The sequence below is a fragment of the Gopherus evgoodei genome, chromosome 13 (assembly GCF_007399415.2).
Source record: "Gopherus evgoodei ecotype Sinaloan lineage chromosome 13, rGopEvg1_v1.p, whole genome shotgun sequence".
Taxonomy (NCBI): Eukaryota; Metazoa; Chordata; order Testudines; family Testudinidae; genus Gopherus; species Gopherus evgoodei.
In genome coordinates this window covers 23207791-23234046 of record NC_044334.1, presented here as the reverse complement: position 1 = coordinate 23234046, position 26256 = coordinate 23207791, and the positions used below count along the sequence as shown (strand labels likewise).

General features: G+C 40.6%; 1 protein-coding gene across 2 annotated transcripts in view; it reads left to right on the top strand.

Moving 5' to 3' along the window:
- Positions 1-26256, top strand: part of CCDC60 (coiled-coil domain containing 60) — a 108483-nt gene that overhangs the window by 63656 nt on the left and 18571 nt on the right. For both annotated transcript variants that reach the window (XM_030583250.1, XM_030583249.1), the window contains exons 4-8: positions 10174-10353; positions 16793-16915; positions 20216-20320; positions 22493-22583; positions 24935-25193. In XM_030583250.1, the coding sequence (XP_030439110.1) occupies positions 10174-10353; positions 16793-16915; positions 20216-20320; positions 22493-22583; positions 24935-25193 (758 nt within the window). The remainder of the gene's footprint in view (positions 1-10173; positions 10354-16792; positions 16916-20215; positions 20321-22492; positions 22584-24934; positions 25194-26256) is intronic.

Sequence of the window (26256 nt, the reverse complement as noted above, 5' to 3'; positions counted from 1 at the left end):
ACTAAAGATAAATCATTTTTATTGTGTGAATTTGTGTCTATGTTTACCTAGTCAAATAGCTGAGAGTCTCAACATTGCAATGCCTTTTTGTGAAAGAGCAAGAGAGATTTTGCTTTATGCAGCAGTAGAAAAGGGCATTTCCTGTATTTTAATGTAACTGAAGTTTAATGAAAAACATTCTGAAACATCTCTAAGTGCATAATAATAAAACAGCAATTGCACCAACTGATATCTGTTATGATAGCCTTGTTGTATGGTCACCTGAGGATCTTTATTTTTTTTCCTATTGGTTCCTTATAAACTTGCTCCAGTTACTGCCAGGAAGCCTCCTAATACAAAAAGAGAAATCGTTGGGTGTATCAATTGTTTATTTTCTGACTGAGTCCCCACTTGATAATACACACTTGATCCTGATTTTAGTTTTGTTTTAACAAACACATATGGAGCACAAAATATTGTCATCACAGAGAAGGATGGGCAAGAGAACAAAAAAAAAGAGAGTACAAATGGGAATCTGCATCTGAAATAATTACCTTCTTGCAGATTGCAAATCCTCCTTGCTACACAGGACATGCGGTGATTTGGCGCAGTACCACTTAATTGCTTAATAAGTTAGTGAGATAAACACAGTATACACCTGATATCCAGATAGCTTGCAGGACACAGATTTTATTGGATAGTCAGAAGAGTGATACTCAAGAGGGCAAGAGTCATTCAGCAGCAGGATGGCCTCTCCTGTGCATGGGGGCTGCTCCTCCTCCTCGCAGTCCTTGGCCAGGGGTCTCTGCTCTGTTGCCCTAGGACCACATCCTCCCTCCCTCACCTTACACCTGCAGCGACAGTGCAGAGAGGTCGCCGCAGTTTTACTGTCACAGCCCGACTCACTCACTCCCATGACAGCAGGTCTGCAGTGGGCTTCCTGCACTGTCACAGAAGTATAATAAGTATATGGAGGGGATGTTATGATAGGATCGTTAATTTGGGCAATTGATCTTGGAATACCACCAGATTGGTCTGCGGGGAGATGTTGGATGGGATGGGAACTGAGTTACTGCAGAGAATTCCTTCTTGGGTGCTGGCTGGTGAGTCTTGCCCACATGCTCAGGGTTTAGCTGATCGCCATATTTGGAGTCAGGAAGGAATTTTCCTCCAGGGCGGATTGGCAGGGGCCCTGGAGGTTTTTCGCCTTCCCCTGCAGCGTGGGGCATGGGACGCTTGCTGGTGGTTTCTCTGCAGCTTGAGGTCTTCAAACCAATTTTGAGGATTTCAATAACTCGGTCCTGGGATAGGGGTTGTTATAAAATTGGATGGGTGGGGTTCTGTGGCCTGCCTTGTGCAGGAGGTCAGACTAGATGATCATATTGGTCCCTTCTGACCTATGAGTCTATGAGTCTATTCAGTAGCAAGGTGGTGTGGCCGGGGGCTCGTCCTCCTCTTCCCAGTCCTGGCAGAGGTCTCTGTTCTATTATCTAAACCTCCTCATTATCCCAGTCCCTTCCTTGTCCCCCAGCATGAGATACATGCTGCGTAGGGGATGTCTCTCGTGCTGGGGGACAAGGAAGGGATTTGGATAATGTGAATGTTTTTCAGATAAATGAAGATACTGTAATATGTAATGACAGGGTATTTACAGGTTTCTGTGGCTTATTAGCTACATTTAATAAATGTTAATTTAATTATCATGTACCCTACACTGTACTTTAGAAGAAAAAAACAACTAGTTTGGCCTTTAATTGCATGGTACTTGCTGTGTAATTAACTAGCCAGTACATGCTAATTACCATGTTTATGATTCTCCACTGCCTTGCACCTTTGTGAAGTCATTCACAGCTGTGCATTATGGGTTTAAAATGCTACCAAATCGTAATTTTCCATTCACTTAGATCAGTGATAGCATTTTAGATGGACTTTGCTCTCAGGAAGCCTAATTCTTATTTGCTGTAAAGCCACTGTACACAGTTCGGGCAGTGGAAAGGGGCTCTAAAATACCCCCTGAAAGGCACCTTTCTGGTGCCGGAGGGTATAAAGCAGCCGCTGTTAAATGAAAATTAGGTCCAGCTTTGACAGATGTAAATAATTATGCAAGATGCAAAGCAGTTAAGAATATAATTAAATAGTCCGCAGTTACTATAGTATCAGTAATAGGGCTAGGACAGATCCTCAGCTGGTATAAATCAATGTACCTTCATTGACCTCAATAGGGCCATGCGGATTACAGTAAATGAGGATCTGGCCTATATAGAATGTGTGCTCTGTAAATAAGAATAGTACAATGTACTTGTGTAACAGCTTTTATCCCAGGGGCTCCAACTACTATACAGACATTCACTACTTAATCCTCACAACAGGCTGTCAGATAGGTAAGGGACATACAGAGCCCTAGTCTACACTACAGAGTTAGGTCAACGTAAGGCAGCTAACTCTGTAAGTACCTATGCTAAAATGTAGCTCCCACCGATGTAACTCCCCCAGTCCACTGACATAATAGCTCCACCCTCGTGAGAGGCATAGTGCTTAGGTTCATATAGTTAGGCTGATGCAGTGTCAGTGTAGACACTGCGTTGCTTATATCGACTGTTGCTGCCTTTCAGAAGCCATCCCATAATTCCCCATGTTGACAGTTAAATCAGTGCAAGCACACCTGGTGAGGATGTGCACTGCTGACACAAGGAGCATAATGTGAACAGACACAAGCAATTTAATTACTGTACATTGACATAACTGAGGTTGACTTAATTTTGTAGTGTAGACTTGCCCAGAGATCATTTCAACTATAGAAATGAAGCAACTTCTCAAGTGAAATGTGCCATCTGTATAATATCCATAGCAACACTATATAACAATGTGGGACAGGGAATGAAAAAAAACCACTGTATCCAATTGAATCTGTGGTGAGGAAACCAAAATTTAATTACCTGCACTGAAATTTGATGAGGACACAGGGGCTAACACTTCTACAAAAATTGCTGCGAGATCTTTCATGACTGCAGATTATCAGAACCTCAGTTTCATTAGCACCTTCAGTAGCACAGCACTTCTAAATCCACACAAGGGCACTAACTGCATACTAAGTCAAAATGAAGCGAGCCAGTCACCTGCTGAATCATCATTGCCTACACTTAGATATTCCTTTGAATTCTCCACCCCAAATACTGATCTCTCTTGCCCCTCCTTAGTTTGAGAGATCTGATAGGATCACAGCCCAACATTGTATAGTGTCAGGTGATTTAAGTGTTCATTTAACATGTTTCTGTCAATTTTTGTCTTTAATCTGCCGTATTCAGAATGTTGTACTATATATTATTTAGTTTTCATTTACTGTAGTTCCAAAGCTATCATACTCTGACTTTTCTGTTTTTAAAAAAAAAAAATGTAGTATTGTTCCATGAATTGTTCTGTTACAAAGAATCCTGGTCAAAAGGAAGCTAAGAGGCAACATAGGTTATGGCACTTGCTTTTCACCTCAGAAGACCTGGGTTTGTATTCAGTTTGTCATTAGTGCAATGAGTTTGGCAGTCCCTAGGAAACATTTACATCACAATACCTCCTACACAATTTGGGAATTGGCAGAATGCCCAGGTAAGGCCCTTCAATGGATTAGTAGAGAGCTGCTGCAAATAAGACTTGAGGTGCTTTAGTGAAATATATGAAACTGCATTTAGAAAGCCTGTGCTGTGAACAGCTTTCAAATCAATGCCACCTATGTTGTATTTGTTTATAAAATTGTATATAAGCTGCTGCAAGGGGCTACATTCTTTCTTTATAGTGCCTAGGGACGGGGATAAACTCTACCATTAGCTCTAATCACGTAGGAGCCTATATACCACTAAATCAAGAAAGTCTGTGTAAACGAGCCATCCTGGGGCACGAAGGGTAACAACTCCCATGACCAAATAAATAACTTATATGTACCTGGCTAGATTTGTTGCTAGGCAAAATAACACGTGCACAAACAAATACGTGCCTTTCTCTTGTCTCATAATCTGTAATCAGGACTCTGAGGTAACATTAGACCTAGGGCAACAGAGCCTTAGCTGGTGTAAATAGGCCTAGTTCAGTGGCAGTCAGGAGAGCTACACCCATTTACACCAGCTGAGTGAGGATCTCCCCACTTATGCACAGTTGGTATCCCTTGTTCCTTGTGTAGATTACTTATAATGGTTCCTGTTTACATACTGTAGATGTGAGGATGGTAGTGAATTTGGTAAAATTTTATATACAAGGTCAAATACATCCCTGGTGAAATGCCACTCAAGTTACTTAAATTGGCCCAGTGTATTTAAATAAAATGTGAATATGTTGGTAAGTATGGTGGTTTGGTTTGACGTTAAAGTTTTTAACATCATTGTGTTAGCTTCTTAATGTCATCCAAACACCGGATTTATGGTCAAGAGAAACAAATTAATGGATTCCTTCAGTTTTGTCTGGGCCATTCCTGTGCAAAGAAAAGCATCAGGAATCTTTAATCCTGGAGGCAAAAGCTTGACTCAGCAATACTTTTATGGTGCTGCATTACAATTAACTGATGACCCAGGGACCATGAAGGATTTAAAGAGTAATTTAATAAGCATGGAGTAGTACTACGCACTGAAAATATGCTCACAATCAATTTGCTGTATACACCATATGCTACTAGGTCTTTGTTCTGTGCATGTGGTTGACCTTTATCTATAATAATTTATGCCTATTAAGAAAAGTGAAGAATGCTATTGCAAATTATTAGCACTCAAGAAACTCTTTTTTTTATTTTCATGCTGACAAAGGTATTAACTTACCAAAAATAATGCATGTCCGTTTGTCTGAAAGACAGCTGAAAATCTGTGTTGTGACTACAGTTGACTAAAGCTCAATTACTGTAATAAATGTATTCCAAATTTCCTCTCAGTTGCATTTGCATTTTAATAAATGATTCTCACCTACTTATCAATTTGGCAGCCATGCTAAATTTATTAAGTTACTGTATAAACAAGGCATTCTGATGCTAGCATTTAAATGCAGAAATATTTGCTGTGCCAATGCTAAAATATATTGTAAATCTGCATTATGTAAATATATTTCAATTACCTGTACATTCCAAGTTAGGATGTATTTAATTTTTTCTCCATGCCAAAAGTCCATAGACTTCTAAGGTCTTTCCTGACCTCCTCTGGAATTGTGAATTTGTTGTTTAAATCTGGCACCCATTTGCTTTGATTCATTTTACAATCTTACTCTTTAGTGTTTATGGCATCATAATCAACAGCCACAACAATGCTTCTACAAGTGGAAGAAGCAGTATGAAGGAAGGAAAAACATCTTTTTACACACACATATCTTGATAATCCGCAGTAATGACAGGAAAAACCTATAGAAAAATCACATGAGAATGAAGCAAGAGTTTGCTATGTTGTTAGAAATTAAATGTGTCGAGAGATCTTTTATGTGAAAACCTTGAAGAACAATTAGCCAGCCTGACTTTATCCCAGAATGCTTGTGAACTTATGAAGCACACAACATCTCTCAATAAGGCCATGGCTTTCTGAAAGCAACGTTTTTACTTTGTTCCTGAGCCAGTACAGAAAGGTCTAGCAGAGAGGTTAAGTTGTGTCAAAATGAGAGAGGTGGAGTGATGAGTGTTTACAAAAAAAAAAAATGGCAAATTGTTACCCTCCACAAGTAATTTGTCATAAAAGCAGGCAGGCAGGGAGAGAGGCAGGAAGCGAGCTATTCACCTTGAGAACTAGTGAACTAAACACTTGCTCTTTGCTACCTGTATAACCTTTCGGTACTTTAAGGCATCTCTACTAAGAAAACGGTTTGATTCCTTCTCAGTAAAATGAACTAGGCCCAGCTTCAGCATAGATCTGTGTTAAAAGATTAAGTATAGCCTGACAACGCTTAATCCAAACTCAGAAACACATTCATTCAGATGGATACATTCTGCCAGGGTATGAACCATCATGTCTGACTTGGATCAGCTGCCACTTTCTAATTACACATTGTAATCAAAGGCTGCAGAGTAACCTATTATGCTATGCCATATCCGTTTCACTGCCGTGGTGCGCTTTCTCTTTTCTGTTCCTGCTATCATCCTATAGGGAGTGCATTATGGCTTCTTCTTTTTTCTCCTTACTGTAATGCCCTTGCCTGTTGCCTCCAAGTCACTGACAGATTTCATTGACAGCTTTCCTGTTGCTGACAATGAAGCTCAGTGGCAGCAAGTGGAATTTAGCAGCTAACAGGTGGCTTCAGGGCAATACCTGTCAGCTTATGACAATCAAGCTAAGGTAGAAAGTGGCATGGTGGCCAGCAAGCTACTATAAACTAAAGTTAACCAAGAGGTTATTTAACCTGAGGAGAGAACAAAGCCAGGATGAGCTCAACATATTTAACTAATGTTGTACAGACTGTGAGACACAAAGAATGACCTTGTGGGACTGAAGAATCTTTCCGTTCTATTTTCTTAGTGAGATTTCTTCTCCTTCATGGTGCAGAAGAAAATATTTTGGTACATTTTGGTACATTTTGATTACCCTGTATCATTAAAGTGGAATATGCAACTTTCTGTTGACACTTATGTCCTTGACCTATAGCTTTGTCAATCATCAGCATCAAACTGTGGCATCTCACCTGCATCCAAAGTATGCTGACCAATACATCCACTTTTGCAGGGAAGCTCCTGTTTTAGAACAGGCCCCTATTTTGAGAGGAGTTAGTTCTTCCACTGTTTCTTAAAACAGGTCTCCACTGTACTCACCTAAAGCATCTGATTACCCACTCGCTTTATGCCAGTGTAATTCTATTAACTTCAAAGAAAGTCACACTCAGTGGAAAATCAGGCTCATTCAGTTCAGTGTGAGCTGGGACATCAAAGATGACAACTTCCAAACCAGCTGCCCTCTCTAGTGCAAGTCACCTGTGTACTTGGGGGAAAATGGATTATGCTGTTAGCGGGAGCTGAAGAAACATATAAGTAGACTTTGCAACTCATTGCCACAGGGTATCATTGAGGTCAAAACTTAGCATGATTCAGATATTGGACATGTGCAGGAGTGGCTCTAGGCATTTTTCTGCCCCAAGCACGGCAGGCAGGCTGCCTTCGGCAGCTTGCTTGCAGAGGGTCTGATGAAGCCACGGGACCAGTGGACCCTCTGCAGGCAAGCCACCAAAGGCAGCCTGCCTGCTGCCCTCACAGCGACCGGCAGTGTGTCCCCAGTGGCTTGCCACCTCAAGCACGCACTTGGTGTGCTGGTGCCTGGAGCTGCCCCTGTACATGTCTATGGATAAGGGGGTTGGACTAGATGACCTCCTGAGGTCCCTTCCAACCCTGATATTCTATGATAACAAGAATACACAAAATAATAATAGCAAATAATAAAAAAAATTGGAAAGGATATAAAACCTCATGCTTCAGAGCTTAAATCAATCTCTATTAGCGGAGGAGACTTCCCCAATGTGCAGGTTATCCCATAACTGTGTACCACTGGGTTCCTTGCACTGAAGCACATGGGACTGACCGCTGTCAGAGCCCATGTACAGGACTAGATTGACCCTGTATCTGATCCAGTAAGACAATTCCTATGTTCCTATCAAATGAGTGAGAATTCTTCAGCTCTCTGTTGTTTATATTACTAGAGCCTCTGGGTGCTGACGTTTGAAGAGGTATCTGATTCACGGCCTTTACCCTCTCCTACAGTGTGGGTATATTCTACATTGTATCCTGGCTAGCTCTGGGCTCAACAACAACAACAACAAAAGGATATTTACTATTTTCAGGTTGTGGTTTATAAGCTTGCATTTCTCATCTGAAAGTATAAAATTAGATACAGAGTCTCTAAAGCTAAGCTGTGAGTTTTGAGTAGCTGTTTCTAGGGAAGATGTTGCAATAGGTCTGTCAAGCTAATTATTATTATTATTAATCTTTCTTTCTACAGTTTCTGCAGGCTCTCTGAAACTTCCTTTACTTTCTACTAGGGCTGTCAATTAATCAGAGTTAACTCATGTGATTAACTCAAAAATTAATCGCGATTAAAAAAATTAATTTCAATTAATCGCATTTTTAATCGCACTGTAAACAATAGAGTACGAATTGAAATTTATTACATATTTGTGGATGTTTTTCTACATTTTCAAATATATTGATTTCAGTTACAACACAGAATACAAAGTGTACACTGTTCACTTTATTTTTATTACAAATATTTGCACTGTAAAAATGATAAATGAAACACTTTCAATTCACCTCATACAAGTACTTAGTGCAATCTCTTTATCGTGAAAGTGCAGCTTACAGATGTAGATTTTTTTCATTACATAACTACATTCAAAAACAAAACAATGCAGAACTTTAGAGCCTACAAGTCCGCGCAGTCCTACTTCTTGTTCAGCCAATCGCTCAAACAAACAAGTTTATTTACATTTACAGAAGCAAATGCTGCCCACTACTTGTTTAAAATGTCACCAGAAAGTGTGAACAGGCATTCTCATGGGACTTTTGTAGACGGCGTTGCAAGATATTTACATGCCAGATATGCTAAGCATTCGTATGCCCTTCATGCTTCAGCCACCATTCCAGAGGACATGCTTCCATGCTGATGATGCTCGTTAAAAAAATAATGTGGTAGTTAAATTTGTGACTGAACTCCTTGGGGGAGAATTGTATGTCTCTGGCTCTATTTTATCTGCATTCTGCCATATATTTCATGTTATAGCAGTCTCAGATGATAACCCAGGACATGTTGTTCATTTTAAGAACACGTTTGCCGCAGATGTGACAAAACGCAAAGAAGGTACCAATGTGCGATTTCTAAAGATAGCTACAGCACTGAACCCAAGTTTTAAGAATCTGAAGTGCCGTCCAAAATCTGAGCGGGATGAGGTGTGGCACTTGTTTTCAGAAGTCTTAAGAGCAACAGTCCAATGCAAAAACACAGAACCCGAGCCACTAAAAAAGAAAATCAGCCTTCTGCTGCTGGCATCTGACTCACATGAAGAAAATGAACATGTCGGTCTGCACTGCTTTGAATTGTTATCAAGCAGAACCCATCATCACCATGGACGCATGTCCTCTGAAATGGTGGTTGACGCATGAAGAGACATATGAATCTTTAGCGCAATTGGCACATAACTATCTTGTGATGCCAACTACAATAGTGCCATGCAAACACCTGTTCTCACTTTCAGGTGACATTGTGAACAAGAAGTGGGCTTCATTATCTCCTTCAAAAGTAAACAAACTTGTTTGTCTGAGCAATTGGCTGAAAAAGAAATAGGACTGAGTGGACTTGTAGGCTCTAAAGTTTTACATTGTTTTATTTTTGAATGCGGGGGAGGTTTATACACAATTCTACATTTGTAAGTTCAGTGTTCATGATAGAGATTGCACTACAGTACTTGTATTAGGTGAATTGAAAAATGCTATTTCTTTTGGTTTTTACAGTGTAAATATTTGTAATCAAATATAAATGTAAAATGAGCACTGTAAACTTTGTATGCTGTGTTATAATTGAAATCAATATATTTGAAAATGTAGAAAACATCCAAAAATATTTAAATAAATTGTATTCTATTATGGTTTAACAGTACGATTAATTGTGATTAATTTTTTTTTATTGCTTGACAGCTCTACTTCCTAGATTTCACAATTTCTTGTACTGCTGACATACAGTAAAACCAGCTTGATTTTCCTCTTTGGCCTCCTTCCCCACCTGATGCACACACATTTGGAGATGCTTTCATTAGTGAACTGCTGAGAAAATGTTGCCTGGTTCCCTCAGATTACCACTCAGATGCAAGATGTTAGTGATCTGGAAAAGGCCATATTGAACTTTCACTGCATTGAAAAAAATCATTAATTTCAACTGATATTTTGGGCCATCTCAGAGTTTGGTTAATTTTTTTTAACAGTTCTCACAAAATTTGCTTCTACAGAGATATAAGAGTATCTATGCATCTCTCTGGTGTATTTATTTCTAATTTGAGGTCATTTTTCAAACCTTCCCATTTGACCAGTCAAATACACAACATCTAGACTCTCTGCAATGCCAACATGTAACTCTTAACAATGATTAAAGGAAGAGAAATGCCCCTCAGAGAGAAGACCTTAAAATGTCACCGGGCTTACCTGACTGCATCTATAAAGTTTATGGATTTTGATTTTTTTTTTAATTCCGGTATCTCATCATTTATTGGCAGGCATTTGATCAGTTCAGTGAAGCAGGGTCGGGGGTATTTCCACACTCTTCAGAAAGAAACGTTGGAGAGGAAGAGTGCACTGAAATCAGCACAGCAAAAACAAAAGGAAAAATGGCGAACTGAATGGCAGCCACCCAGAGACTCATCAGATGAGGAAGACTCTGATGAAGAGCTAACCGAGTAAGTGGGTTTTGGTATTTTGTTGACTTGAGAATCAAAGGTTTTGACAGAGGCAGTTTCAGAATTAAACTTATTGTCTCTGCCATCAGTATCTGGACATTTGATTGACTGTTGCAAGATTAATCCCTCCTCATATAAGGCCGTTTTCGACTCTATATACAGACCCCAAATTTTCAACTTCGACACTTACATCAGGGCAACAAATTCTGCATTTGAACCCTCGGATTGGCCTGGATGTACCTAAATGGATAATCAGCCACCTAAATGCTGATTCCAACACCAAAATATGGAACAGGGAGCCTTAACATAGATGCCTGAGGCAGAATAGTCCCTCTCATATGAAACAGAAACTTGACATGCTTTAAAATTCAGTTAATAGAGTGGAAACTTGATTTGTGAATGATGAGCAAAAATGCTTGAGAAACAGTATAAAGAGAGGAGGAGGCTTTGAGGGGAGAGGAGCTGGTGGGTGGAGAGAACTTCAGGGCTAGCTGAGAAGAACTGGCTGTGTGAGGAGAAGACGTTGGCGCACAGGTCCACAGTGCATAGCTCTCTAAATTGTCCCACCTCAGAGTTGTTCCCGCCATGCCACAAAAGAGGAACATGGGGGCTAAAGGCCAGATTTGTACATGTATTTAGGCCTCTAAAGATGCAGGTAGGTGCTTAGTGGAACTTTCAGTAGGACTTAGATTGAAAGCCATGGGAATGAGGTACCCAGGCACTTATGAAAATCCCACTAGGCTCCTGTCTGCATCTTTGGGGGCTAAATACATTTAACACTCTGGCCCTAAAGCACTAAGAACACGTTGGGATGGCACACAAAACACAGTGGCCTATTTGTGTTCATTTGGTCCAGTCTTCCTCTCCTTCTCCCATTCTCCACTCTCTTTAGTTTCATGTAGTCCCAAACTTCCCATTACATTGTGGCTGTTAGCTGGGATTGTCGTTAGTAATAATTATGCTTCCTCCACTGAGATTTGCTAACCACTGGACTATTCTTCCTCTCAGAATCCAGTTTGTTTATTCAGTAATACTCTATTTGTTCCTAATACTTATTTCTAGCTATGCAGGAGTTGAACAGATGAAGTGTTGAATTTTAAGCCTGCATCCAAACAATTGGATTTTTACTTTTCTGCCATGCCCTCTTTTCCACTTACCCTCAGTATCTCTATGTAGGTTCTGTTTGGTCTGGACTTCAATATTCTCTAACTACACAGGCTACTCTGAAGTTTTATGTTGTCAAATATTGTGTTAATATTCCTGCTCCACTTTGGGACTAAGAATTACAAAATCTCAGAAGATGCTTGAGACTGCAGTGGAGACAGGTCACACAGGAAGGATGAATGTTAGGGAGCTGCTAGCTGGAAGCAGCAGCAAATCTCAGTGGGGGTGTAGGACTTTGGAGACCTGAGTGCTTCACTGCAGACTCCTGATGTGATCTTGGGCAAGTCATTTAGGGCCAGATTTGTTAATATATTTATAAAATGTTTTTGCCAGTATCGCTTATTTTGCTCTCTGAACCAGTAAAAGCTATATTAGCAATAAGTCCTTTTTGCTGCTATCAACTGCATCTAGACTAGGGCTTTGGCCCTTGTAGAAGTGTTACACACACAAAAATCATACCCCTCATGTAGATCTGGTCAAGGGAGTAAGGTTGGTATCAGTGACAACTTAGTTGCTCAGCATTTTACTTATCATTCCCTCCAACTGATTTTACAAAGACCTTACCTGCATTATTGGATATTTTATTCTCTAAAAAAGCAAAATCTTTAGACTTGGGTGAACCAAATGCAGAATTAGGGTTGAGGTCCCTGATTCTCCTAATTGGAAACTTGGTTACTGAGCTGCCCTCTTCCAGTATGTGTGGGATGGGATAAGATTGCACAGTGAAACTAGTGAAAGAAATGCACTCTCTTGGCAGGCCTTCATTTATATATACAAACTGTCCAATGTAATTTATGCAGACGCAGGATCCCCGCTAGCAGGTGTTAGTTTCATCCTTGTCATGTTATTTGTGTTTGCTTGTTTGCTGTGGCAGGCAGTTAAAAAGTTGTTTTCAGTCTGTGTGGGGAAAATAGGGATTGTTATCTGTTATTTCACTCCAGGCTGTAGCAGTGCTGAATTTAAAAACTGGGAACTCAGGGGAGGTAAGAAGGGTGCTAAAGGAGTTTGAAGACTGCAAAGAGGGGATCACTTAGGTTCTTTTCAACAGATAAAATCTTACGTCAGCCTTTTTCATAAGGATTTTTATATACGACTTAAAATACAGCATTTTACTATAGCTTCTATTGAAGATAATGAAAATCTCAGCGGAAGCTATTGAATGTACAGCATATTTTCATTACTTGATTATCTTGCACATTGGAGAAACACACTATTGTTCAAGCAAACCCTAAAACAGAAGCTTTTAAGTTATAACAGCAAAAAAGGCTATAAAAAGCCATCATGAAGTTCCAAACTTATTCTTTCTTAATTACTTACCTCCATGATTCTTTTCATTAACAAAGTAAAAGATGATCTTGCTAGTGATAGGCACTATGAACTCTGCCTGTGGTAGGAAAATCTACGTTGTGTTCTGTCTGCCTCTGACCTAATCAGAAATGAATGTTCTGCAATCGGAATTTGTCGGACAGTTTTATGACTGGTATGTGAAGAAGAGCAGTATCTAGCACTCTTGCATAGTTACCTTGGTTTTATAGTTCAAAGAGGAGTAAATGAATCTTTTTTTCCTCAAGTAAGACTTGAAAACAAACAGTTGCAGATATTTTAGGCCTAATTCTCCACTTCATTACATCAGTTTTATGCGAGAGTAGCTCCACTGAAGCCAATGGAGATGCACCAGTATAAATACAATATAAGAAGTGTAGAATCAGGGCCACTGAGTTAAGAAGGTGCCTTTTGTATAGTCTCTCTTCTCACCATGGAACTGGGCATGTGAATATTGGCTTAAATGGGTTATGGATGAGCAGCCAAAACCATTCTTTCAGCATCTCTTTGACTGTTGCCAATGGACTGATGTGTTTACATTTAATTTTGCGAGGCTTCTGATTATAATAAATACAATCCACTATAGTAGTTTATTTTACACAGATTTGTGCTCCTTTGCCAGTAGAGGCTAATAAAGATGTTCTTTTCAAGTGTCTTAAATGGTGACAGACTCATCACTTTGTTGCAGTATTTATCTGAGTGTCCTGTGGTAACAGAGATCTGGAAAGTTGTAAATAAGATTAAAATTAACCTGATTCCTACAGTACCTGTACATAGAGGGATCTGCATATAAAACAAATTAACAGTTTAGGAATGACCAGAGAGAGCTATGTTAGTAAATAGGAAATAGCAGATATTTAATTGTTGGAATTCTCAGCTCCCAAGAAGTTCTGTCATAAAGTCACATTAGCAAGGACGTATTAGAGCACCTAATTTATTTCCCTGTCAATGCAGGAATGTTTCTTATATTTCTCCAGTGTAATGCTTAAGTTACCCACTTGGGGGTAGTTTAGTTGAAATCTTATATAAATATATTTACATTATTGTATGTTTTGAGAAATCGTGCAGATTTTTGGAACCCTAAAATATGTACTTGACATAAAAGCTTAGTTTTGATAAACTATTTGTAAGTATGTTCTAGATGATTTGATGCACCCTAGCCTTCTTTCCAGTCGTGTGTATTGTCCTGGTTTTCTATCTACAGATTCAGTTCAAAAAAGTGAAATAGTGATGGTTATAGCTAGTTTTTGTTAGTTTTTGTTTAGCAAGAGCAAGTGGCTTGGTGCAGGAAAAAAATTATAAACATTTAATCTTCTATATTTTATGTCACTTACGGTAGATATCCAGCAAATGTTGTTGCAGTGATGGGACTTTGTTGTTGTTGTTACATACACTGCAGCATATAATTGTGTTAATGACTATTTTAATGCATGAATAATTAGAAACCTGCTGCCCACACCATCCCAGAAATCAGAGGAGAGAGGAGAAGCACCCTTCCTCTTATTAGTTTGGAGTGCAGGACTTATAAGTAACTCCGAAATGTGGAGGGTTGTAACAGTTTCTGTTCTGGCAATTGGACTTTCTTTACGGCTCATAGAAAAGAAGAAAGTAAATCTGATTTGGGGAAGGATGAAAATGTGGTGTTTTGTACAATGGAACTGTGGGTTGCATAGCCATGTTCACTTTGAATCAGCATAAATGTCTAATGTAGAATGTAACTTTGACTGCTTTGGGTGAAAGAATCTACCTCCAAAGGGGTGATGTCAGATAGACTGTACCTATACATTTGACTGCAAGACACTTCGGTTGTGACAGCCCGAGGTAAATCCCATTACTGCAGCCTTGATCCCTTCTCTAGTATCAAACATATTAGGCAGAGTTGAATAGCCACACATTTCCTCATTTCTGAATTAGCTAAAGAACACTGAGATATCTGATTGTTCATTTTGTATAACAGTGGGTGCCTAGGCAGTATGTGAGTCACTTAACTCAATGTTGAGATGAATGTTGCCATGCTAATGTTGTATCTGCTATCACAGTGGCTTTGCTTTAGGAAAATTGTGGCAGTGGAATGCCAGGAGCACACATTTTTTCTTTTGATTCCAACTACACACATCTTATAATTAGCAGCAGGGGGCCCACTCTAAAGTTCTGTTCCATATTTATAAAGAGAACCTTTTTCCAGAAATGTATTCAGTCATCTAAGAGGACCCTGTTCTCAAAATTCTGCATATACTTCTAAGGATTCTGACTCTGACCTTACTTGCCAGCTATTCGAATGTGGGCTGTATCATATTCCTGATTGCAGTAAACACTGTTGTCTGTTCATTGTGGACCCACTATAATCTTTTGCATAGCCATGTTCTTGGAGTGTTCTGCTAAGTAGCACCCATGAAAAAGCAAATTGATATCACAGCCTTATGCACTTGATATTTTCCCCTCCTCCTGCTCTTCTCTTTTTGTCCTGTTCCACTGTCACTCTGTTGTTTAATGCAGTGATGAATGCCGGAAAACCTGCTTCATCTATTCATGTCTTCATAACTCTTCCTCTGCTGCATACACGCTTCTTCACACAGTCTTATTAACTGTCAGTTTTAAAAGCTTGCTTCTCCTGCCCCAAGTCTAACAAGGCAGACAAGCTTTGACAATACATGTGGGATACAGAGGTTTTTTGTTTTATTTTTCATTGTATATCCTTGGAACACTATACAAGAGGTAGAATAGAAAAGAATAGAATCATAGAATATCAGGGTTGGAAGGGACCTCAGGAGGTCATGTAGTCCAACCCCCTGCCCAAAGCAGGACCAATCCCCAACTAAATCATCCTAGCCAGGGCTTTGTCAAGGTTGACCTTAAAAACCTCTAAGGAAGGAGATTCCACCGCCACTCCAGGTAACCCATTCCAGTGCTTCACCACCTTCCTAGTGAAAGTTTTTCCTAATATCCAACCTAGACCTCTCCCACTGCAACTTGAGACCATTACTCCTTGTTCTGTCAGGTAGTGTCGTCTTGTCCCAGGATAATGATGATCTACCCAAGAAATTCCCATCCAGGGGGAACTACCTCCTATTTCAGCCAAGTCCATTGCCTCGCTATCTTTGGAAACCCCATGTTTGTGCTAGAAATAACACCAGGTATGCATATATAGTCAAATCCACCAGCTCTCATTTCAGAACCATCCAGCAGCGTCATGCCCTGATACAGGAGCCCTACAGAGTAGGTTGTGAAAATAAAATTTCTTATAGCAACTCCAACTTCCTAACAAGTGACAGTGCATAAACCAAAGGTTTCACTCAGCTTCTCAGACTGTGCTTATTACTTTGTGCAGGAGGCCTTCTAGTGACATACTAAGCTATGTGATTGACATTTGTCACCTAGGATGCCTTCTCCTTTCCTCTCCACTTCCATCAGACTACACAAGAGCCAAATTTTCAAACGAGTGCCAGTTTGATCTCTAGTGTTTTTGTACATACAGTAAATTTTTCATGAAAAATTGTGTGCAGAATTTATAAGCAACTTTTGAAACTTCAGCCCATAGTATTATTGAGAGAACCTTTTCAGAAGCCAACATGCTAGAAAGGGGCGTGATGCTCTACTCCATTACACTGCTTTTATATCTGTATAATTCCACTGAAGTCAATGGAGCTACACCTGCCTAAAACTAGCATCATGGAAGGTAGAATCAGTTTCACAGTTCTTTTCTCAACAATATGGTCAAGAAAATTCTTATAATCCTAGATGGCCAAAAGAATTTTAATTTATTATAAATGCCTAATTCAGAGTTCAGCAGTAGCAATCGAAGTTCTGGCAGATCAGAACAGACAATGCTACTTTAAAAAGAGGGGAAGAGGAAGGATGGGCATGGGTAATATAAATAAGGCTGGGCAGTCAAAATTGTTCCCTATACATTGTATCTTCCACTTCTAATGTTTATCCTTGTCCCCTCCCTTAGTTTCTTTTTAACAGAAGGTCCCCTGCTGAGGAAGAAGGCCAAGAAGAAAAAGAAGACCATCATACAGCCTTTCATCCCTGTCTACAACAGCCTTTTGGTCCCACAGCCACCTGCATCACATGCGTACGTTCTAAGGCAAATCTAAGATGCACCCATCTTGCCAGTATAGAAGAGGGATGCAAAGTAAAATGAGACCCAAAGTGCTAATGCCTCAGGCCGCTGTCTGCCTGATGGCCCATGAACCCTAGAATTTTGGAAATACATGGCTCATCAAATAGACAACATTTTTTACCTACAACAGAGTCAAATTCTATCCTCAGATGAATGCATGTGATTCCATTGACTTTTAATGAAAGTCCTGCATACACATCAAAAGTAGTATTTGTCTCACAGGCCCTGATCCTACAAACCCCCTACTCTGTGTGGTGAAGATTTCAAGATTAGGTTAATTTTTTAAAAATACAGTCAAATTCAAAAGTTTAGATTGCCTACCTAAAAATTGTTTCATGTAAGAGAGAGCATGTGTATGTAGTAAGTGTGTATGGGTATGCTTTTTTGAATTCATAATGTCTGTGAAAGCATACTTACATGGTGTTGGGTGTTGAATGCTCACAACTCCCATTAAAATCAATAAAAACTGAAAACACTTTGCAGGATCAGCCTCATACAAAGGTTTCATACCCAGCAACCATGGTGTGTTCAGGAATCAGGGGTGCACATCTTATATCTTCTACAGAAGTTCAGAGTAGTCTAGAATGCAAAGGAGACATTGAGAAATTTGATATGCCACAGTTCTTTTGTACCCACACATAAGGACCAACATTTGCCTTCAGATACACACACTCACATCCCATTAACTTCGATGGGAATTGTGCATACATCAGAGATGTTTTTTTTTCCACTAGCTAGTAATCAGATTTTTGTAATACCTGTTAAATACCTCCAGGTTAATTGCTGACCACCATACAGCTCCCATCAGAACAACATCCAATCCCTGACACTTTCTGCTGCCAAACCTTTTCCCATACCACCAACTCACTTATTATTAATCACATTTATGATGATCATGCCTAGTGTCCCACCAAGAACAGGGCCCATTATGCTAGGTGCTGTACAACCATCGTATAAAAAGCAGACCCTGCCCCAAAGAGCTTACTTACTGAATTAGACAAGGCAGAGCACTGGGGAAAGGGATAGAACTAGAGGTGGCTAGAGAACAATACAGGTCTGCAACAACTTTCAAGGTTTTACATTTGGTTTTGTTCCGCACTGGAACAAAATCAGACCATATCAGATGTCTTCATGAAATGAAATTGTGTCAACAGTCAGGTTTTCAATTAGGATCTCCCTTACTGAAAGTAATGTGAAAGTCCGCCCTGGACTTCGGAAATCTTCCCATCCAAAACTTTGTCAACACTGATGCATTTCTGTGAAGTGTTTCACCTTTGATGAAACCGCATTTTTCAATTAAAAAGTCTGTTGTCAAAAATCTTCCAATCATCTCAAAACCTAACATACAAGCAGAATGAAGGTGATGGTGGCTAACATCATGTTAGTTCGGTGACACTTTGTTTCATTATTTAACACACTTCACTGGACTTAGTTAGGAGAATATTAGCTAGATGGAAAGATGGACAGAGAGGGCAGGAGGGATTGGAATAAACAGCCAATCAGCACAGGAGAGAGAAGTTCAACATGTAAACTGCAGAAAAGCTTGCTGATGGCATCATCAAAGTCCATCCATGTCTCCTTGAACTGCTTTCTGCAGCTGCTGTGCCCACTTCAGTCTCAGGCTGGCTCCTCCCTGCAGTTTCTTCCCAAAGGTCCAGGGCCGGCTCCAGGCACCAGCATTCCAAGCTGGTGCTTGGGGTGGCAATCTGCAAGGGGCAGCAGTCTCCCTTGTTTTGCCCCCAAGCAGAGCACCGAATTGCCGCCACGGGCGGCAGGGGCAGTCCATGTGCCCTTAGGGCGGCAGGCATGTTTCTGCGCAGCTTCGGCTAAAGATAGAAGCTGCTGCCAAATTGCCGCTGCCACGGAAACGCGCCTGCCGCCCTAACAGCACACGGGCTGCCCCCGCCATCCTCGGCGACAATTCGGTGCGCTGCTTGGGGCGGTGAAAATTGTAGAGCCGGCCCTGCAAAGGTCACATGACTAAGAACATGGTAGACACAACATGTCTCCTGCTGCCATGAGTTTAGTGCCTCCCATGCACAGTTTTGGGTCTGGAAGTAGCTGGCAGAGAATAGTGGCCCCAACTAGGCTCCATTTTGCCTCCTCCCCCCAGTGCAACAGGACCTGTTTGAATTGATTTCTGCAGCTGCCTGCTTCAATCTCCTAACCTCTCCCAGCCATTAAGCTTTCCCACACATATTTGGATGGTGTGAAATCCCTCCCCATCACCATCAGAAGCCCTGGGAATATAAGTAACAGGAAAGCTCTAGAATATACCAGTGCTGAGAAGAAAGTCTACAGCATCTAAGCCCAGCAAAGACAACTTCCAAGCCTGTTGCATCCCTCTTCACGTGTATATGGAGGAAATTGTGATAGTGGGGAGAGCATGGAGTAGGCACATAAGACTGAAAGTTTCAATAAAGTTTGGGTAGTATCCTGAACTTATGCGTGTATATGCCCAGAAAACCTTCAAACCCTATGAGATTTGACCACCACTAATAACAATGGCCATCATAGATCCACACATACACTTACCTTCCTCCACTTCATTAGCTGAGTTTCTCCTTTGTGGCTCAGTCATAAGGAACTGACAGTTGGATGTTGTTACAGAGACAAGGTGGGTGAGGGAAGATCTTTTATTGGACCAATGTCTGATGGTGAGACCAGCTTTTGATCTTACACAAAGCTCCTCTTCAGGTCTGGGAAAGGTGCTCTCAACATCACAGCTAAATGCAAGGTAGTGTAGTAAAATATATTACTCCACCCACCTTGTCTCTCTAATATCCTGGGACTGACACAGCTAGGAGTACACCGCATAGTTTGGGGTTGTGTCAGTCACAATATTTACATGTACTCAAGGATAATGCATTGCTCTCACTCAAGAAAGCACAAACGGTGTTTGGGAAGCCTGAGTAAGGATTCCTGAGTGAGTACATAGAAAGGCACAAAAACCTAGGAATGTGGATCTGTGTAAGATACTGCCTTCACAGAACACAACTGTGTCATTTACCCTTTCCCACCAACAGATGTGGAAAAAGCACCCAGTGCTGGCTAACTGACATGAAGTTGTTTACAGGAGGCATGATCCAAGATATGCTGTTAACCTATTCTGTGTTTATCCCCAAGATTGTTGTTGTCAATCATTTAGTTCTTGACTGTTTGTCAGGGTATCCCCTGAATGTAATGATCTAACTGTTCCTTCTGTCACCTTTGCAGTACAGCACTTGTTTGTTTTGTTCTTCATTTTCACAGTGAACCCCTCTTTCGACAGCTTTGTGCTCTACACTGGCTCTTGGAGGCTTTGACTCTCGAACCCAACTGTTCCTTAAAATCTGTGTTAACCTGCTGGAATCCAAAGTACATGCATACTGCATAATATTCTTTGATGGGATGAGTTTTTTTTTCCTCTTGCAAACATTGTTGGTTTTCCTCTCCCTTTGCTTTTAAGTAAAAATTATTCAAGTTACATGTGATTACTAATTCTGGACCATATTGTGTTATCAGATTGTGCACAGAACTCTGTGGAATCAGTAAGTTCTGCGGACAAATCAGCAGCATAGCATGGACCTCTGTTAGTATATGCTGTAGCACTAGCAGAAAGGATCTTGAGCGTTTGAAGCTAAATTTGGTTGTAAAAAATTATGCAAGTTAAATGTATTTATTACGGTCCTGATTCTGCAACCTGCCTTGCATGGCTTGCCCAGTGAAATCAACTGGAATTTTCTCTCCAGAGTGATTGCAGTACAGAGCCTGTATCGAGTGATATTTGCTAACTATTTTTATTTCATCACTTAGGTATGGCTCTGGGCTGTTTTAAAAGATAAGTTACTTCAGAACATTTTGTACTATTGCTGTTTCACTTGTGTAATTAGTAGTAAATACTGTTTTTAATTTTTAAACATTTTCAGCCAATAGACATAGTAATAGTGAAATAAAATATATTTAAAGTATTCAGGAAGTTTTCTTAATTGTATATCCAGACATCAGATGGAACCATAAAGCAATGCATGACATTCTTTTCTCTGATCCTCGGGGTAGAGCTCTTCAAGGCAGTTCTGCTTTCTCTCCCTATATGTTCAGAAATCCAATTGACACAAATAGAAACTTTGCCTATATACAACAGAGAGAGCAGAATAGTCTTGGAGAGAATTCACCAGGTGAATTGGAGATGAAAACTTATTCCAGTGTGTATTGTGTATGAAATGTTTGCCATTGTATATGTGGACCCCTGGCACTAGTGAGGGATGAGATTCATGCTGTGCCAGTGGGTTTCACAAATATTTGCTCACAGCAGAGAAATTTAGACTCAGGACTTCTGGGTTCAATTCCAGGCTTAGTAGGGGAATGCGCTCTACTGATTTTTTGCACCCTTCTGATGCCAGTCTCTGAACCCCACCCCAAGCCTCTCTCTGTCTCCTTCTTCTCCGATATACTCCTCAACTGCTCCGCCCCCTCTTCCCCTCTGCTTCTACCCTACCCCTCTATCCCCATCCTCTGCCTCTTCCCTCTGCATTCAAGTCAGACGACTTCCTCTATCTCTTCCATACAGCCTGGGTGCCAGTACAGGGAGCATTGAGAGCACAGGAGAGACAGGCCCTGTGCTCTCAGTTCTGGTGCCCCACACCACAGCAGCCCCTAGCAGAGCAGTTACAGGAAAAGTCCTGCTCAGCCATTACAGCCCCAATCTAACCTGTGCTCAGTGCAGACAGATTCTTCAGTGTATTTAGCTGCCATGCTAATGAATCTGTACTAAACACAGGTGAACTGTGATCTTTTTCAAAGTCTTGCAACTTGACCAAATTTGGGAGACTTGTCAGGGCAGACAGCAAAAGGCACATCCCTGGTGCCAGAGCACCTCTGCCTGCCAAATTTCAATACCTTGCTCCAAAGAATGGAGGTAGTAGACCTTTTAAATAAAACAGCCGGAAGAATTTTTTTAACATGGTCAAAACAGAATGCAGTTTCCCTAATCTTGTTCTTGGAAATGGCTGAAGTATTTTAAATGAAACTTTTTAAAACCAAAATTCAGTCTGAGGCAGGCACTTAGCATGGCAAATCTCAGCCCAAATGGGTAGAAGTTATAACCAACTGAAAACGTGGTCTTTATAATGAAAAGATCAGGCATTTTCAACTATAATCAGCACTCCCAGCTCAATCTGTAATAGGCCGAATCTGCAGTCTGTTACATCCGTGCAGCTACACCACCCAGACCACATTCTTCAATGCGTTACACTCTCTGGAAATGGGAATGCACAGAAATAACTGAGAGCAGAATTTAGCCTAATGCATGTGTGGTATGTTTGTAATACATAATAGCTGAGCTTTCTGAACATTTCTCTTCACCTGTGACTATAATTCACTCGCCGCTATAACACTAGTGAGTTATCTCTCGCCTCCTTACAAGTGAAGATAAATGTCATAGCAGAGATTGGCCATCATTTATTCTCTATTTATTGCGTTTCTAAAAAGAACTTGTAATAAAAGCAAAATTCTGGAAGTGGAAAACTCATTATATTGTTTTTCACTTAGGGACCCTGGTGGCAGTAAAAGTACATTTAAAAAAATCAATAAGGACAAGGCAGCAAGGCATAGATGGGAGCACTTTATCATGGATACAAAGGTAACTTCATTGCTAATTTCCACTTTACAAGCTAGTCCAACTTTCAAAATATTTGTTTTCTCTCTTTTGTTCCCTCATGTAACTCCCTGATTTGATCTTTCTGCTTTGAAACTTGTGACTGCATGGCACGTGGCTCTCTGGATAATTTTGATAAAAAATGTTTGGCGACGGATTACAGAAAGAGCAATAGTTAGCCAGATACAGGAGCGTAGCTGTGGCTTTGGCTGAATAGTAACTAGTGATGTTGCTGGAGGGAAATGTACTACGAAAAAATATGAGAGTCCCTGAAAATATTGGCATCTTGCCCCTTTGTTAATTAATTGGGGATGCAATCCTACGTACCCATGTTCAAATGAGTAGATCATGCACATTCAAGTAAGCTACTGTAAACCATGTGAGTAAGAATTATGCAATTTAGCAGGATGCAGTTGCAGTTTCCTTGCTAGCTTTGGGCCCCATCCTGACAAACTCCAACAGTCCGTTTGGTGTTTTTTTTAACTTAATTAAAAGGTAAAAATTTAAATCAGAAAACAAAGTCCACATATGACATCTGGAGAAAAGGAACGGGGAGGAGAAAATAAGCCATTCAGATGAAAGGCTTTTTTAAGATATTGAAAATTTAAATCTTTAACTGAGGAGAAGTAACATTATTGAAGGCAACATTGGGTGCACTACAGAAAATGCGGAGAACTTTGATGCTCTTCTGCCGAGATAGTCCATGTTTCTGAAGAAGTGACAGGTGCTGTCTCTCCCTCTTTCTTATTATTTACTATTACTGCCACAGCTATCTGCATGAAAACAAAGGAAGTATAGTGCCCAGGGGTTAGACCAGGAGACATAATATGTTTATGGTTTTGCTTGAGGAATCAGTAGCAAGAGTCGCTGAACTTCTAAAAAGACAAAGATCATGTTTCATCATAAAAACAACCACATGGGCCAGACCAATGGTCCTTCTAGCCTAGTATCCTGTCTTCCAACAGTGGCCAGTGCCAGGTGCTTCACAGTGAGTGAACAGAACAGGCAATCATTGAGTGGTCCATCCTCTGTCGTCCACTCCCAACTTCTGGCAATCATAGAGAAGGGACACTCAAAGCGTGGGGTCCTCCATGAACTAACCTAGTGCTTTTTTGAACCCTGTTATGTTTTTGGGCTTCACAACATCCCCTGGCAAATATCCTTTGTAATAATAAAGAACAGGGCAGGCTTTAGGCCAATTCCCCCGAATCGGGCCCCGCGCCTAAGAGGGCCCCGCACCCAGTGAGAATCCCTTCCCTGGCTAAGAGGCACCTTTTTAATTATTACTCACTTGGTGGCGCTTCGGGTCTCCAGTGGCACTTCGGCTGAGGGTTCTTCGCTTGCTCTGGGTCTTCGGCGGCGAGTCCTTCAGTGCTGCCAAAGACCTGGAGCGAGTGAAGGACCCGCCGCCGAAGACTCAGAGCACTGCCCGGTGAATACAAGCCCCACTTGTTTTTCTACAGGTGTTTTTTTGTTGTTGGTTTGGTTTGGTTTTTTTTTTTAGTCATCCCTGCCGGGGCCCCGTCGAAACTGTTCAAATTGGGCCCCGCACTTCCTAAAGCCGGCCCTGATAAAGAAGAGAGGAGAGAGGGGAAATAAGCAAATCTTACAATATACACAGAACTGTTTCTAAATAGGATGTTTTCCAGGTTCCCTTGTGGGATTAAGTTAGGGCCCAAATCAACAAGAATCAAGGAATCCAAAGTGAATGCTGATGCTGACATTCCTTTCTGCTCTTATGTTGCTGTGGCTTTTTTTTCCTGCAGCCTAAATTAGACAGAATTTTCTCTGTTGTCATTTACATTACCATTATTTAAATGTAGGCTTTCATATTTGATATAAAATCTTGTATTGAGATATGGATTCCTCCAGGGTATTTGCAATGTGATACATTCTGTTTTGATTATCAAGCGTGCAGATTTCAGTCTGTTGAGGTTTCATATTTCTGACACAGGAAATTGATTTCCAGGGTGTGGGAGAGGTGGAGGCTTGAACATTTATCACTGCAGCTTTGACCTTTTTCTCCCTGGAGGTGAAAACGTCGAGGATTTCTTTATTAGCAAACCTCTATGAATCTGCAGTGCTACTTGTTTGCAAAGTATACTGGTCCACTTGGCACCAATGCCAGAGCCAGAGAAAGATGCAGGGAAAAACCAAAATGAATGAGACCCCAATTCAGCAGTTTAGCCAACCTGTTGAATTTGCTGCAGAAAATCTGCGTGGCGCAAAAAAGCCTAGAGGAATCCAGTATTAGCATTAGATATGGAAATACAGTGCACCATCCCTGTCAAACATTGTTATAACAATTCCCCTCTTTTATTTTCCTTCTGGGTAAGAAATCCTGCCAGAAAGCACCACGTAGTCAGCTTAGCAGGAAGACAAACAAGAAAACTTCTATCATAAGCATCTCTCGGCTTAGTGGTCTGACCTCTCCCCATAGTCGAACTCCTCTGGGCAGCATAAGTTCCCTAGTCCCCAGCTCTGAAGACAATACCAATGTGAATACAGCTCCCATTGATGTCACCAAGGAATGTGAAGACAGTGAGTCAGTACAGAGCAAACAGACCAGAGAGGATGAAGAGCCTGTTTCCCACTGTAAGTTTCCTTTACTTGACTGCACAGTAACAAATGTATTTTCTTCAACAGTTGCCAAGAAGATCTTTATCTTAAAGATACTTCTGGCTGGAGTAGGTTGTATGACTTTGAGCAGGTCACTTACCTCTCCATTCTTCCTTCTCTCTCTATCTGCAAAATGGGGGCAATAAAGCACAATCACAGGCGAGTATTAAGAGGCTTATTTAATTAAGGTTTGTAAATTTTTTTGCCATCCTCGGACAGATGGCACTACCAAAGTGCATGGGATTATTATATTGATCAGCACATAATGCTTTTCCCATTACCAGGTTTCTTATTTGCAATGAACACTACAATCACTGGACGTGAAGCAAATCCTCACATTTTATTTGGCTTGTGCAAAGGGCTTCACAAAGTGGAATGCCCTTTTCATCTTTCCTATCTGCTTTAAAGACAGAGGGAATCTATTCTAAAATTTCTTATGGATAAAGGACTGCACTGGCTTCATGTACCAGCAGGTGGGTCAGTGAGGTGTCATTTCACTCACGCAATGTTGCCAGATGGGCAGAGAGGACTGAGGCACCTTCCTGGAAAATCATCAGAACTACTTTGCAGTTTTATATGATAATTCAAATTTTATTTGTCTGTATCAGTGCAGCCTTCAGCCATAGCATGCTGTGAGCTGCATTATAAGGTAAGTTTAACTCCTGCTTAAGTCCATTGATGTGCCATATGCACTGTCTATCCAGGTGCTTTTTTTGTACTGATATACTGCAGGAGAAAACTAATTATCAATAATTCAATTTGTTTTATTAATCTACATATTCATCCTGCTGCTTCATTTTTGAAGATTAATATTATTGGAGGAATTGGGTTTGATTTGCTAGATCATCATGTCCAGTTCTCAGTTGAGGTCAAGTTTATGTGCCAGTAGGTTTGGACATCCCATTACTAAGTTCTAATACATCAAGAAAACCTGATTCACAGCATCAAAAGATTAATCCTCTTAGCTGTGTTATAAGGAAAAAAGTACTTTGCCAAAAGTGGGCAGGAGAAGGGACTGTGGCTCAGAAGATCATGGTAC